This window comes from Macaca mulatta, chromosome 7, assembly GCF_049350105.2.
Source record: "Macaca mulatta isolate MMU2019108-1 chromosome 7, T2T-MMU8v2.0, whole genome shotgun sequence".
NCBI classification, from domain to species: Eukaryota; Metazoa; Chordata; class Mammalia; order Primates; family Cercopithecidae; genus Macaca; species Macaca mulatta.
This window is the reverse complement of record NC_133412.1, coordinates 43,961,108-43,977,409: the sequence shown is the minus strand read 5'-3', so window position 1 is coordinate 43,977,409 and position 16,302 is coordinate 43,961,108. Positions and strand designations below refer to the sequence as shown.

The following is a 16,302-nucleotide window of genomic DNA, read 5'->3' as shown; positions in this document are numbered from 1 at the left end:
GTTAAAACCCAGCCTGAATGTTTATGTGTTGAAAATGTGTAAGTTGAACTGTTGACTTAGAAAAGCTATACCTCACGGTGAGAAAAAAAAAAAAAAAAGCCGACTAGCTTAGGCAGCAGTATATACAACACTGATCATTTTTTAAAAATCCTGGCAGTATCCCAATTTCTGGTACCTCTAGATTGGAACTACCTACTTAGAAGATTATTTACTCAAGTTTTGTTTTTAATCTAAAAAGGAATGGGCCTTTTAGTTATAAATATACATGTTGCTTTTAGTTTCTATAACCTGCCCTTTCAAAGAAAATAATGAGGGGAGAGGTATTGACCAGGCAGCCTCAAATGTACCTAAAAGTTCCCAAAGACTTCTCAGCTAAGGAAAGGGATCCTGTGGCCAGTGGGCCATGGCTTTGTGACATCACTGCCACCTCACAGGCATGACAAAGCCAGCATCAGGCACATTCCTCCTTTCCAGGAAGGTGTGCTTAAGTGGTGAAAGAAGGGAAACCATTGCTTAATGTCGCAAACAGACTATGCTGTCGTGCAGAAAGCTCCCACACCAGGCAGGCAAGCTGGTTACCAGCAAGGCCCTCCTGTGGGCATGACAGCCTGGAAGTGCAGACAGGCCCTCAGCTCAACTATTGGTATATGGAAAATGAGAAATGTTCTGTGAGATAAGAAATACTTTGTGATTTTTCTCAGATTTGCTCCCAGACCCCCATCTGCTGCTTTTCCTTTGTATAAAGAGATCAAAGGAATATACAGGATCTATTCACAGGTCCCACAAGGAAGGGGGTTGGACGAACAGAGAAGGGTGTGGGATGAGAAGAGGTGGACTGAGTCCAGAGACTGAAATTACAGGAAGCCCCATTAGTCCAAAGCACTGAACTTGGTGTGGTGGTTCTGCCTTCCAGCCTCCTCATCTTCACCTTTCCCCTTCACCAATAATGCTTGGCTCAACCAGTATTTCTTGCGTACTAAAGAAATTGAAAAGCTTACCACAAAAGCAAAAGTAGCTTTCATCCTTTTTTTTTTTAAACTTCATAGTATATTTATTAGAATAAGAGATTAGATTTGTTAAACATCTAGGTTAAAATGGTTAAAAGGATTTTCATACAATTTTAGGCACTATACACGTTGTTTACAATAGCATTGGTACTTGGATATGGGGAAAGATAAATCTGACCTTTTAATGCCTTGATCAATTTGTGACATTCAAAATAATTCCACCATTTAAGAAACATTAATCAAAACTTAAAGAGACATACCACTAAGTATCCCACACAGTATATTGAAAATAAATATAGAAATACAACCAGAAGTCTACAGATCACCACAGTAGACAGACTGGTGAAGCCCCAGCTATCATGGCAGTGAAGGGCTCTGGCTAGATTTGGATGTAAACTGCTGAATTCTACATGAAAAGCTAATAATAATAAAATAACATGATGTACACTTTCTGATGCTCATTTTCATAGCAGCAAAGCATGCTTCACATGCACTGCCTGTGAAGGATCTCACAAGGCTCCCTCCTACTCAGAGAGAAAGTATGCCCAGCAAGAATAAAGTACCACCAAATGTCAAAGAATCCCGAAAATACAGGCAGCCAGCCAGTCATGGAGCAGGAACAGCAGTGCAATTGTAAGAATGACTACCCACAGTCACCAAAATTTCACTGTAATTCAGCCTGGCACGCGTTTTGATCATCAACATACACACAAATAGCCCCAAGCACAAAGCCAATCCACTTAGGGGAACAATAATAGTAATAAGAATAAAGACAGTAATATTAAAAATGACAAGAGTAGAATCTTGGCACATGCTGTGTTCTTCATCCTTTGTCACAGGTGAAATGCACATCTGAACACAGACAGGCATGGGAAGGAGGCCTGAAAGTGACATGGCAAACCACTGGGCAGGGGACTCGCTCTTTGCTGCTTCCTAAACACTTAGACGCCAGCAGCATGGGTTGGTGTGCTGGGCTGGTGAAGGCCGATAGTGGAGCAGAGCCAACCTGCAAAATCCACTTCCTCAGCATCAGATCTCTTGATAAAAGCATGAACCTGCATGTAAGGAAACGAGAGAACGTAGTGTTAAAAAGAAACAACAACAAAAACACCCACCAGGAAGGAAAATCCCAAGAGTTTCAGGTCTAGAGCTTGTGCTGCACTTGGAAGGAGCACCTGGCACCTGCCCCTAAGCAGCAGTGGGGCCAACTGCAGGCCCAAAGACCCGCTCCATCAGTCACAGCAGCTGTGAGGCCTTGGGCAAGTCACCTCTTGGAGCCTACTCTTGCAGTATGGACACAGTAACTCTGCCTTAAATGCCTCACAGGCTTGTTAGAAGGGACAACGAAAATGATGGACTTAGTGCATATTATGCACAGTCTGGCTCTCCAGATATTTACAGTATTACTTAGCTAACCCCACTGCCACCAAACGAAACAGCAGGCGGAGGGTGACTCAGGAAGGAGGCTGAATGTAAGGTGAGGCAGTCAGTATTAGGGAAAGGCCCCATCCCCATGAAGGGGGTGGGCTGACCTTTTCTTTCCCATGGCCCTCTAAGGCCTTTCTCTGGCATGCTTACTCAGGCTGCAGGGGTCACCCCAGCTTTCCCTTAAACTGATGGGAGGGCAGAGGAGACTGGTGTTTGGTATTCTGCAGCCCCAGGCTCAGCTGGACCACAGTGGGCAGGGAATGAATGGGCTCTGGAAGTACTGCACAGGTGACTGACAGAGAACAACAAATGAATAAACAGGTACTGTAAGAATCTGGAATAAATGGACTCACCATGAGTTGCTTCAAATCTGCTCTCTCTGCGGGGTTTTTTATTAAGCTTAAAGGAAGAAAGACAAGGTGAGAGCTATTGCCTGGCACTGGTTCTAGCTCAAATAACATGTTTGCATGCCTGTCTTCTCTGCACACTAGAGGCTGAGGATTGCCTGGGCTTGACTCATCCTCTGGTTCTAAGCACAATATCATGCCCACAGTAAGTTAATACATTCTTGCTGAATCAAAAAGCAATGTGCCAATCCCTGGAGAGCAAGTACCAAAAGGAGCAGCTACTACATCCATGATGTAGTTAGACATGTCACATAAGTCTTGGCACTCTAAAAAAGGGCTTATGGCAGCAGCCGAGAATCATCAGAGGGGAGGGGAAAGGGCAAAGCTGTGCCTGCAGAAGCAAAGCTGGTGCTTCCAGAAATGGGGTGGGGAGCCTGACAAATCCAGAGTACCCTTCCAGAGAACAAGGAGCCAACTTACCATTTATTCACAAAATCTTGAAATTCCAGACTGAAAACTCCACTGGGCAATTTCGGAGGAGGCTGCAAACACATGTTGAGATAAGAAAAATGCCTGGCTCTTTGCTCCAGCCATCTCCTCTCCCCATCCCACCCCTCTTGCCAGCCAGTGCTATTTTTTTAAAGTCTTCTCTGCAGTCCAAAGGCAGTGCTACTCTCATCCAGTCAAGGAAAGGCACAGGTGGAAGGCCAGTGCTGCCTTTTGGGTAACCATTTTGGAACCACTGGTCTCAAATAGCACACTTAGAACTGGGACCAAGGCAAGTCCACTCACTTGTCTGGTGATGTTGAACTAACCACTCTTCCTCTCTGAGCCTCAGTTTACTCTTCTATGACACAAAGAGGTTGGGCCTAATGATCTCAGGGACCCTTTTAAGCTCTGAAACTCTACAATGGTAAATCTTGGAGTGCGACATGGAAACGTAACTAGCAATTTACTGGCAGCAACAGCTAGGGGCACATGCAAACCACCAGGCTGGCCCAGGTCTGACAGCACCTGCAGAAGCAAACCGGTTTTTAAAAATCCCTTTTCTGAGCCCTAGAGAGGCAGTGCAAAGTTGATGAAACATGAACTGACAGGGCTGGGTCTGGAAGAATGTTACCCGCACACTCCACAGCGAGGCTGTTGTCAGATCCCAGAGCGATCACGCAGCGCTATGCACTACAAGGCTCTGGAGCACTGGGCGCACGGTGTTCCATGCAGTCCAGGAAATGTGGGCCCACTTACACACCCGGGCTGGGAGCTGCGTGTAGCTTCTTTGGGAGGTGCTGACCCACAGACATAATGTCCATGATGTCACTGCTCTGATGTACAGCCCCAAATCTCATTTTTAATTTGAGATTAAAAATGAGACACTGATCCCCTAGTGCTCTTCCTCTGAGGGCCATGTCAGTCTGATCTGAGGTGAGGACTAGAACTCAGCTCTTAGAACAGTGACCCAGAGCAAGTCCTACTCTGCACACTGTCCCTGCTGCTGAGGGAATCAAGGGACTATTCAAGGGAGAGAAGAGACCAGCAGCTTGGCCTCCAGAGGCAGCATCCATTCCTTCTAAACAGGAAAGAGCTAGGCAACAGAGGGGCTGTGTGTCAGCAGAGGCTGCAGTGGATCAACTGCCATGCGGCCAAGCCTCCTAGGAGGTAAGAATGGGAGGTGGGAGGTGGGAGGTGGTGAGGAAGAAAGAGCACTGGGTGGGAATGACATGGGCTACTTTTCATCTTGGAGGCTCAATTTCCTCACCTGTTTGAAAAGGAACCAATTTGGCCTACCTCAGCAATGCTTGGGAGAATCACATGGGAAATTAATGTGAAAATTTGGAAGAGAGCAGTGCACGCTAGGAGACCAGCAATGGCATATCTAACCTCGGATATCCCTTCCCTTAATATGACTACCACCCGGAACCACCCAGCTTAGGTCCACAGCAGTAGAGGATAGATGGCTTTTTTTCTGACTCCTACAAATGCAACATGCTCTGCCTCCCTCATTATCCTTAAGCAGCAATGATCTGATCCTGAAACTGCTTTTCTACAGCCCGTGGTGCTTAGTATAAAGCTGTGCATATAGTAAAGAGAGGTATATTAAACTCTAGTAGACTGAACCTGTGACGGGGATGTTTTTTGGTTTTTGTTTTTTCGGAGCCAACCTCTGCCTCCCAGGTTCAAGCAATTCTCATGCCTCAGCCTCCCGAGTAGCTGGGACTACAGATGTGCACCACCATGCCCAGCTAATTTTCATATTTTTAGTACAGATGGGGTTTTGCCATGTTGGCCAGGCTGGTCTCAAACTCCTTAGCTCATGTGATCCACCTGCCTCAGCCTCCCAAACTGCTGGGATTACAGGCATGAGTCACCGCGCCCAGGATCTGGGTGTTTTCTTAAGATGAGCAAGTAAATTCCAAGGTGAAGGAAACCAGGCAGTACTTACCTCGTTGACTATGTAATCCAACAACTCAAAAATTGCCATGGGAGGTCGGCTGTCCATTCCATATGCTACAAATTTTATAAAAAGAAAAAATACTTCTCAGAAACAGATTACTTCTTAATATGAGGCAAGGGGTTGGGTATAGATCCCTGGGACCAGAACAGGGTCATGGACAATAAAAATTAAACATCCACAGATAAGGCTTGAACACAGAGGGGACCAGCAAAGGCAGGGTACAAGTCTGGGCTCTGCCACATCTTAAGTTCATAACTTTTGGCAAATCAGTTCATTGCTGAGCCAAAGTTCTGAGTTTTGTAAAGCACAGACATAATAATTATGTCTGTCCTCTCCCCCTTCCTTCTACTGAGAGAGGCACAAATGAGATAGCAGCTAAATAACTAAAGGACTTTGTTTTAATTCTCCATGAACTTGCGTTTCTTCCTTTTGTCTCCTAGAGTCACAGGCCAGCCTCAGAGGCCACAGCCACCAGCCCCTCCAATGACCTGCCATCAGCTACCCCTAGCCCCCTCTGCTTTCCCCTTTATACAAACTCTCTCTCATGTGGACCTCATGGAGGTATAGGGCAGGTATCCCTGGCCAGACAGGAGCTACATAAAAAACAGTTGGCTAGGTCAGGCTATTCCCTGAGTACCAGGTTTACTTTCCAATATTCACATTCAGAGAGGCAGGTGGTACTGCACAGTGTTTATCATCTTGGGAGTCAGACTTGGCCACTTACAAGCCTATGTGGCCTTGACAAGGGCCCTGTGCCTCAGTTTCCTCATCTTTAAAATGGAGATTATAATCATATTCACAAATGAAATGCTATTAAAATTCTATAATGCTAGGCAAATCCATGGACACAAAGTAGATTAGTGTTTGTCAGCGGATCAGGCGAGGGGGAGTGGGAGATGGGGTTTCTTTCTGGGGTAATGAAAATGTTCCAGAATGAGACAGTGGTGATGGCTGCACAACATGGAACAATATACTAAAAACCACTGAACTACATACTTTAAAATGTGAATTTTGTCTTACGTGAATTCTATCTCAATAAAAAAAAAAACTACCAAAAGTCATGATTAAAAAATTAGAACGCAGTGGCTCACGCCTAAAATCCCAACACGTTGGGAGGCCAAGGCAGGAGGATCACTTGAGCCCAGGAGTTCCAGACCAGCCTAGTCAACATAGCGAGACCTCATCTATACAAAAAATTTTAAAAATTAGCCAGGCATGCCGGGCACGGTGGCTCACACCTGTAATCCCAGCACTTTGGGAGTCTGAGGGTGGCGGATCACCTGAGGGTCGGGAGTTCCAGACCAGCCTGACCAACGTGGAGAAATGCCATCTCTACTAAAAATACAAAAACTTAGCCGGGCGTGGTGGCACACACCTGTAATCCCAGCTACTCGGGAGGCTGAGGCCGGAGAATCGCTTGAGCCCGGGAGACGGAGGTTGCAGTGAGCTGAGATCACGCCACTGCACTTCAGCCTGGGCAACAAGAGTGAGACTCCATCTCAAAAAAAAACCCAAAAAACTAGCCAGGCATGGTAGCACGGTGGCACATGCCTGTGGTCTCAGGTACTCAGGAGGCTGAGGCAGAAGGATCACTTGAGCCCAAGAGGTCAAGGCTGCAGTAAGCCATGATGGCACCACTGCACTCCACCCTGGGTGACAGAGCAAGACCCAGTATCAAAACAAAAACAAAAACAGCCTGGGCGACAGAGCGAGACTCCGTCTCAAAAAAAAAAAAAACAAAACAAAAACAAAAACAAAAAAAACCCAGAAATTAGAAGCCAGGCATGGTGGATCATGCCTGTAATCTCAGCACTTTGGGAGGCTGAGGCAGGAGGATTGCTTGAGCCCTAAAGTTAGAGACTAACCTGAGCAACATAAGGAGACTATGTCTCTACAAAATAAAAAACAAACTAGCTGGGCATGGTGGCATGTGACTGTGGTCCCAGCTACTCAGGAGGCTGAGGTAGGACAATCACTTGGGCCTGGGAAGTTAAGGCTGCAGTGAACTGTGATCGTGCCATTGCACTCCAGACAGAGTGAGCCCCTTCTCTCCCAACCCCCCAGATAAATTATAGCCTGTAGTCCCAGCTACTCTGGAGGCTGAGGGAGGAAGACTGCTTGAGCCCAGGAGTTGAAGACTGTGACTAGCCACTGCACTGGGCAACACAGCAAGACCCTTAATAATAAAAATAATACAAAAGGTTAAATAATGTATACAAAGTCTTAAGTGCAGTGCCTAGAACATAGTACATACTCAACAAATGGTAGGAAGTAGTTGGTAATAACAACACCCACCTGGAGACCCTTGCTGCTTCCTCCTAGCCCTAGCCTGGCATCCAGGGACAGAGAAATCAGTCTTGGCAGAATGTACAGAGAATCAGCCCTCCAGAAACCCCTGAAAGTAAGGGACCCCCCAACACACAGTCCAAGATGGGGACACACCAGGCTACTCACAGCTAAGGGGCCTCCCGGGGGTCCTTGGCCTAGGTGGGGTCTCAGCCGCATCTCCCTCCACCTGGCACCCAAACATCAGTTCTAGCTCCTTGGCATCTGGAGGAGGGATGGGATACCTCCCAACCGCCATCTCTACCAGAGAGAGTCCCATGCTCCAGATGTCTGACTGCACAGAGTAATGAGTCCCCTGGAGTCTTTCTGGCTGCAGGAGAGACAGACAGTTATAAATACCTGACCTAAAATGGACCCCTGGGTCTGCTAATGCATTTTCTCTTTTGTCCCTTCTCAATAGTTCATATCCTGTTTCAAGAGCTCCACTAACCTCTTGAATTTGGCCTTCCACCTACCCCCAAACATTGTGTTTACCAAATCCTAGCTGGCTTCTGTGGCTTTGACCCCTCATCCCTGCTCTCTCTCTCCTATAATCTGGCCTAAACTGACAGACCACATGTAATCAGCTGGGCCCTGGCTGCCACTTCAGCCTGTGGTTCCAGCTTTACCCAGCTTGGCCACAGTCTTGCACGCACAGGGCAGCCTGTCCGAACCCCAGCATGAGTGGCTCATCTTGTCACTGAATGTGAAACATGAAGCTTGTGGAACGCGGGTTGGGAATGAGGTGTGCTGTGGATACATAGAACAAAAGATCTTGGGTCAGTGGGCCTGAGACTTAAATCCCAGTTCCGGGACTTACAAGCTAAAGGATCCTGACTATCAGCCTCATCTATAAAATGGGGCTGCTGCTGGGCCAGGGCGCAGTGGCTCACGCCTCTAATCCCAGCACTTTGGGAGGCTGAGGCAGGAGGATCACATGAGATCAGGAGTTCGAGACCAGCCTGGTCAACATAGCGAAACCCTGTCTCTACTAAAAATACAAAAATTAGCTGGACGTGGTGGTGCATGCCTGTAATTCCAGCTACTTGGGAAGCTGAGGCAGGAGAATCATTTGAACCCGGGAGGCAGAGGTTGCAGTGAGCCAAAATCACGCCACCACACTCCAGCCTGGGCAAGAAGAGCGAAAACACCGTGTCGGAAAAAAAAAGGTCGGGGGGGGGGGGTCAGCTGCTGCTGATGAAAATGACAGTAACAATGACATAAGAAAACTCTACTTAGGGTTACTAAGAAGATCAAATGACAATGTATGTCAGATGTTGTAAAATGCTGTACAAATATTGGTTGATACTGGTGGGAAGAGCCAAAGAGAAAAAATGTATACAGTGCTATGTAAAAGCATTATTTTTAATGAGCATTATTTGAAATAGCACATGTATTTCAAGAACCCTACCGGAAAAATATTTATTCTGGCCATAGTATATTCATTTAGACATTAACTTCTCCTGTAGCATTTTTCACTAACTCCAACACTGGACTATTTTGGAACTGACCATATAACCACAAAAATCCAAACCATTAAACCCTTGACCAGTAACTCCTAGGGCCTGTTAATGGATTTTGAACTTGAGAGTTGGCAGTCAAATGGCCCAGGATGCCAGCTGCTCAGTTATTAGACATTTAGGGAAGAAACAATAAGGAGATGACAGAGAAGGACTTCTACTGTGGATCACTGGAGTGGAGGGGTGGGGATGTGGGTCAGTGCCAGGTGAGTGATGTTGACAGTGGCTGGAGTCACAGTGGGGGGTAGGCGCCAGCAAGAAGGAATGAGGATGTGTTCACACTGGGATCTGGGCACAGGTGCCAAATCCTCCCTAAGAGGCAAATGAGGGTGTGCTGTGCAAAGGGCATCTGCCTGGCAAGGGGGCAGCTAGCTTTCAATCCTGGCTCAGCAAGGTTAAGCAGGCAGGTTGCTTAACCTCCCTGAATCTACACTTCCTCACCTCTAAAATGGGAACAATAATCTTTATTTCCTGGGACAACCACATGGATCAAATGAGACCTTCCAGGGACATGACATGTGCTTTGACAGAGAACACATACAATGTGATCTCAGTTAAGATCTGAGCCTCTGCGCCTGTCCCCCCTTCCACACGGGCCTGCACTCCCTGCCACTTCTGTAAAGACTGCCTACTCACTCCAACGCTTCTCCACTCTGCCACACTTCAGCACTGGCCCAGACTCACGTTTCCACCTTTCCGAATCATTCTCAGAAATGTGCTATCCATGTACCCTCCCACTCAGCCAACTAAACATCTACCCACTTGCCAAGCATTCCCTGAACACCTACCACATGCCAGGCCCCACGCCAGGCACTAGGGACAAGAGAGACACCTTGTCCCTGTCCCCAAGGAACTGGTGATATGGAGGAGGGAAGAGAACATGCTGGTGCTGCCATAGTGTGAGGATAGCCCCACACAACACTCTGGTGACAGTGGGAGCCAGCAGAGCTGGGAGCAGGAGGGAAGACGCCCAACACTGGGTGTTGGCTGAAATGGAGCAGAGACTCTGGCGAGGGGTCCAGGTGTGCTGCAGTTAGAGGGAGGAGTAAATGACTGACAGACATAGTGAGGAGGGAGAAAAGAGGCTGGACAATTCTGAACAGACTCTCAGGAGTTGGGAGCTACAAGATACTGAAAGGATGGGCTGCTGAGAAGGCACATTAAAAGCCAATGCTCAGGTTTCTACCTTGGGAAACCAGGAAGATGATGCTGTCTGTTTACTGCTAAGAGAAAAAGAGGAGGTGAGGTAGTTTGGGGTGGGTCATATCTGAGCATCCTGGGTTTGTGGAGCTAAAGACGATCATGTAGAGATGCCCAGAGGGGAGCTGGAGCTCACAATCCTTCAGAATGAAAAGCTGCATTCTGAAGCTGCACAATCCTCTCAGTGAGTCAAGGCCCCAATATCCCAGTTATGCTCCAAGGCCTAAGAAAGACCAAGACCATCTTCCCATTCAACTTCATCTCCTCAGGGAGGACCACTGTGCCTCCTCCCTCACTTCTCGTCCCCCACCCAGCACAAGACTCTGGCTCCACAGGAAAGATACCCACTGGGCTCCTATCCCTGACCGTACAAGAAGCTCAAGCAATGGAAACTTCTGTTCATACCGACATGTAGGACCTTGTGCCCACGAAGGAGTTGGCCATGGAGTCGATGAGCTGCCCGCTGACCCCAAAGTCACAGAGCTTGATCTCCCCACGGGAGTTGACTAGGATGTTGGAGGGCTTGACATCTGCAAGGAAGAGAAAATAGAAAAGGAAGGAATTGACACAGGTAGATTGGGGAAGAGAAGGGTCAGCATTCCACACAGACCAGCCCTGACCCTGAGTCCCAGGACAACACCCCGTCCACCATCAGGCAGCCCTTGGCTTGCAAACACTGTACACCAAGGCCCCTTGTTCCCAGTTCAAGAAGCAACTGTCAGGAGATGAAATGAGCAGCTGCTTTAGAAGTAGAATAGAAAGACAGTCGATTTCCACTCTGAGAATGCAGACTTGGCCAGATGACCCACAGGAAGGAGTCTGTTATCATGAACAGTCAGGATTTCGAAGTCTGTTGCTTCAACCACCCATACTGGTAAGACATACTATCTATGGTTGGATCATGAAGGAGGCAGAAAAAAAACAATAAAACCTATCTGCTTGCTGAAGCTACACAGGCTAGAAGGGGACAGGGTTTGGCGGGAATTCCCATTCTAGACCTCTGCACCAGGCACAGAGCATGTGGGTCTTTTTCTTATGAGTATGTGTGGCAGGGGTGGGAGCTGAGTGATGATTCCATTCCACTGGAGTCACTCACCTAACAGCCTACACAGCTACATCTACCCTGCCAGTCAAGGGGAACCCCTTGCTATCTGGCGCTGGAACATGAGAGGGCTTAAAGCTGCTCCTCAGAGGCAAAACAATGTTCCCATCCCCCTTCCTTGCACTCTTATTATCACCCCATCCCACCCATCTGGTCACTGTCACAAATACCAGTACATTGGCCCTTAGTTTGCAGAGACCTAAATTTCCAAACTTTTTTTTTTCCCACTGTATCCTCTGATTCATAAAGTGTCCTGTAAAGTGCATAGACCAGGGTCAATTATCCTCATTTATAAGTGAGAAAACCAAGGCTGGGACTTGGTGAAGGCCCCTGGAGCAGGGCTTTGTGGAGCAGACATCAGCAATGAGACTCACTTTGAGGGCAGACCATGTCTAGGGAAATCCTTAATAGTCGTAATATAGACACCACATAGGACATCTAGAAAATCACAGAAAAAATCCAAACCTCCTATGATACAACCCAGCAGAGTCACTACTAACGTTTCATTATTTTTCCCTTCAACACTGTGTTATATGAATGCATTTATTTATTATTTCTTTTTTAGACACAGAGTCTCACTAAATTGCCCAGGCTGGGCTTGAACTCCTGGGCTCAAGCAATACTCCCGCCTCAGCCTCCCAAGTAGCTGGGAGGATAGGTACAGGTCACCATGACCGGCTATTTATTCTTAAACAGATTCAAACAGGTCTATTTAAGTATCTTTCCAAGGGCAAATTGAAAAACAAAAGCTGGCGGTGCCTCATGCCTATAATCCCAGCACTTTGGGAGGCCGAGACAGGAGGATCACCTGAGGTCAGGAGTTCAAGACCAGCCTGGCCAACATAGTGAAACCTTGTCTCTAATAAAGATACAAAAATTAGCCAGGTGTGGTGGTGCACACCTGTAACCCCTAGCTATTCAAGAGGCTGAGGCAGGAGAATCATTTGAACCCAGGAAGCAGAGGTTGCAGTGAGCCAAGATCGTGCCACTGCACCCCAGCCTGGTGACAGAGTGAGACTCTGTCTCCAAGAAAAACAAAAAAAGGCTAAAAGGCCCAAGAGATCCAGCAACTTGTTCAAAGTCACACAGCAAAAACTGGGTAAAGCTGAAAGCAGATCCCAGGCCCTCTGACACTTAACACCTGTCCTCTTCTACCCACCCTACTGCCATGGTCTAACAGTCGCCACCTACTGTCCACTGAGCACCTGCTACCTTACCTGTGGGCTCTGTGTGGGCACCAGGCAGACAGCAGGCAAGAAACTGACCAAGTCCCCCACTGTCATGAAGCTTCAATTTTAGTGTGAGGAGACAGACAATAAATCAATCAATGAACAAATGTGTAACATCAGGTGGTCTTAAGTGGCACAAAGAGAAACATAAAACCCAGCTGGGCATGGTGGCTTACACCTGTAATCCCAGCATTTTGGGAGGTTGAGGTAGGCGCATCATTTGAGGTCAGCATGGTGAAACCCTGTCTTTACTAAAAATACAAAAATTGGCTGGGTGTGGTAGCACAAGCCTGTAATCCCAGCTACTCAGGAGGCCGGGACAGGAGAATCGCTTGAACCCAGGAGGTGGAAGTTGCAGTGAGCCAAGATCATGCCACTGCACTCCAGCCTGAGCAATAGAGTGAAACTCCGTCTCAAAAAAAATTAACAAAACAAAACCCTGTGAGGGCAGAGAGAGTAAGGGGGGTACTGCCATGACAAGGTGGAAGGAACGGCCCTGTGAGGAGAGGACACTTGAGCAACTATGTGAACAGAGAGAGGGAGTGAGCCACGCAGCCTCTCAGAGAACCATGGGGAGATTCTGAACTTCGGGAGGAGAGGGGCGAGTTCTGTTCTTTCCCTGGGCCTAGTGTTAGGACAGGGCGCACAAACACTTCAGCCGAGGCATGAGTCCAGCAGTTGCTTGTTAGAGTTGTACCTCCTCATCCCACCATGCCCATGGCCCCTCAGAGGACAGGCGTGTGCCTGGCCTCTGGAGGTCAGGAGCTCAGGATTTGGAAAATCATGCTGAGAATGGAACGAGACTGAGAAGGGTAAGGGGTGTGACAGCGCCTGCTGGGGCGGCACACCAAGGCGCTCTGACACAAGCCCTCTTCCACACCTCCCACCCAGTGCCATCGCCTCTCATCCATGCCAGGCCACACGGCACCAGGCTCCCTCACCTGGCCCATACTCTCCCCATGGGCTGTTTAGGCATGACCTGTTAGGCCTGTTTTAGAGTAAAAGAGTAGCACTGGCTAGTGACACAGAAGCCCTGTGTCAAATCCTGACCCTGCCACTCACTCTCCACGCAGCCCCGAGCAAGTCACTTGACTTTTCTGGGCCATGGTTTGCCATGAATGAAAGGGTCACAATGGCGGTTCTCATACCATCACAGACCAGGATCGATGTGATAAGGCGTGGCATATGAGCAGCACACCACGTTATAGGAATAGAGAATGACTGCTTCACAGGCTGCCCTCCGAGATCAGCAGTTCACAGAACCAGACACCTCTCCTTCCCCACAAGAACACAGTCTCCTCCACCCAGGCCAGCATCTTCTTCCTTTGCTGGCTCAGACACCTCTCTTCAGGCTGCAGCTACTGCTCAGGCATGACTGTGCTGCATCTAGCTGTCCTTGTATCTGATCTCTATTCACATGGCAAGCAAGCCTCCCTTTTTCAAACTTACATAACACAGCTTGCCGCCATCCCTGGCTGTGAGCTCCAGCTTCTCCCACCCGTTCCAGGAAACAATACTGCCCAGGAGGCAGCAGAGATGCAAGGGGTTGGAGAGGAAGAGAAGGGAAATTCTAAGGGGCTTTTCACTGCTGGACCACATTGGTCCTGGGAGCCAGATCCCAGAGGGCCTCACAAGAAGCCACCTGGAAACCTGGGCACATGAGATCACTGAACCCCAGAGCACGCTGCCGGAGCTGCCAGGCTAGGACATCCCTCTTGTCCCTGCGCCTGCCACACCCAAGTCTAGCTCTTCTCTGGGGATGGAAGAGAGGCACATGATGGCAGACAAGTCCAGAGAGAGTTCATTTCTTGACCTCCCTCAGCACCCCACACTTGCTTCCCACAATAGCCAGGCGCTTCACACACTGTTCCTGTCTCCAGCATTTTCTCCCTCCACCCGCCTGCACAGAAACCAGCACTCCTCCAGCGGGACAGCCCCTGCACAGAGCCTGCCATGGCTCCCCTCTGCCTCAGAGCACAGTCCCAAGCCCCTCTGCCCAGGTTTCCATGCCCTTCACTGTTTCCTCCTTTCCTCTCCAACTTCTCACCACAACACATCTCCACATCCACTTTCTCCTGGTTGGGGCTGCTCTGCCTCTCTAACTGCCCCTGTGTAAGAGTCTCGCCTTCTCTTGTGCTGGTCCTTGCATCTAACAAGTAGTCCTTTCAAATCACCCTGTCACCTCTACTCCTAGGTGCCTAGTTCTTCTGAATCCCCTTCTCAACTTGGGATAATGCCCTGCTCCTGGAGTCCTGGGAGGATTAACTGGGCTTCCTCTCATTCTCCTAGCAGAGCCCTCAAACATTCGAATCACAGGCCCAGTCCTTCTCTACTTAATGAGGCCACCTCTGGGCCTTGAGTTCTCTTTCTGATCCTTTGTTAACCGAAAGGTGATGCTGAGAGGGCCCCCAGCAGCTGGTGGGCCAGGCTGCATTCTGGAGGAAGCATCAACCACCCAGTAGACTCCCAGGCTCATAAGCTTCCCTAGGAATCCCACAGGAGGCTGAGATCTAATAACCCCAATTCTGCTCAGCTTCTGTGACAATGAGTATGGGTAACCCCTCCTTCCTCAAAAATGAACAAGGAGGTTTTATGAAAAACTCAGAAAGTATGTTCTTCTCCGGTATTTTCTGTCCCAAAATAACACTATTCAAAGCCTCCTGATTTTTCCCTCAAGAGCACATATTTTGAAGTTTAACTATTAAAGTATTTTCTAACCCTCTAAAATAAGGTGTTTGGATAAAACAATTTAGGGAGTTGTTTATTCTAGAAACACAGAGTATCTGCACTGAGCTATGAGTAAAAAGGACACAGGGATTGTTACCATCAGGGGAGACAGAATCCAACAAATGACAAGAAAACGTGCATGTGTAAAGGCAAAGATGAAGATGTGGTCAAGGCCCCGTGGACTAGTTCTAAATTCTTCCAACTAGGTGGGATGGGTGCCACCCATTGGATGATAGCCTGAGTAGCTGACAACACCCTGGCAGGCAGATGAATCAAGGTGAATCTCAGCCTTCTATGTGTTTCCACTATATCCTAATACCTTCATTTTGTTTGGTTTAGGCTAATATTAAAAGCAACTTAATTCCCTAAGGCAAGATGGAAGACGATGGGGCCTGGAAGAAGAGAAAGGCAGAGGAGGGGTGGAAGTGGGGAGCCCAAAAGAAAGAGAAGAGGTGGGGCTGGGCTCAGTGGCTCACACCTGTAATCCCAGCACTTTGGGAGGCCGAGGCGGATGGATCACGGTCAGGAGATCGCGACTGTCCTGGCTAACATAGTGAAACCCCATCTCTACTAAAAATACAAAGAATTAGCCAGGCGTGGTTGCAGGTGCCTGTAGTCCCAGCTACTCGGGAGGCCGAGGCCGGAGAATGGCCTGAACCTGGAAGGCAGAGCTTGCAGTGAGCTGAGATCATGCAACTGCACTCCAGCCTGGGTGACAGAGCGAGACTCCCTCTCAAAAAAAAAAAAAAAAAAAAAGAAGAGGTGGAAGGAAGGAGGGGCTGCTGAGAAGCAAGCAGAGTGACACAGGGAAGCTGCATTCTTGCTTATCTGTGACAAAGGCTGAATCCAAAAGTAGATAAGCAACAGTTAAAGGATTTAAAAAATAAAAAAACAAAGGCAAATGATTTTTTTTTAAAGGCAACTTTAGGCTTCAAACGACCTCTTCTTAGCATCCTTGGCAGAGC

General features: G+C 48.1%; 1 protein-coding gene across 3 annotated transcripts in view; it reads right to left on the bottom strand.

Moving 5' to 3' along the window:
- Positions 1-1,024: 1,024 nt before the first annotated feature.
- Positions 1,025-16,302, bottom strand: part of MAP2K1 (mitogen-activated protein kinase kinase 1) — a 112,216-nt gene continuing 96,938 nt past the window's right edge. For 2 of the 3 annotated variants that reach the window (XM_015142483.3, XM_077938311.1), the window contains 6 exons: positions 10,685-10,809; positions 7,689-7,890; positions 5,223-5,287; positions 3,263-3,324; positions 2,789-2,834; positions 1,025-2,062 (listed from right to left, as the gene is read on the bottom strand). In XM_015142483.3, the coding sequence (XP_014997969.1) occupies positions 1,949-2,062; positions 2,789-2,834; positions 3,263-3,324; positions 5,223-5,287; positions 7,689-7,890; positions 10,685-10,809 (614 nt within the window). In that variant the 3' untranslated portion in view covers positions 1,025-1,948. 3 annotated transcript variants of the gene reach the window in all.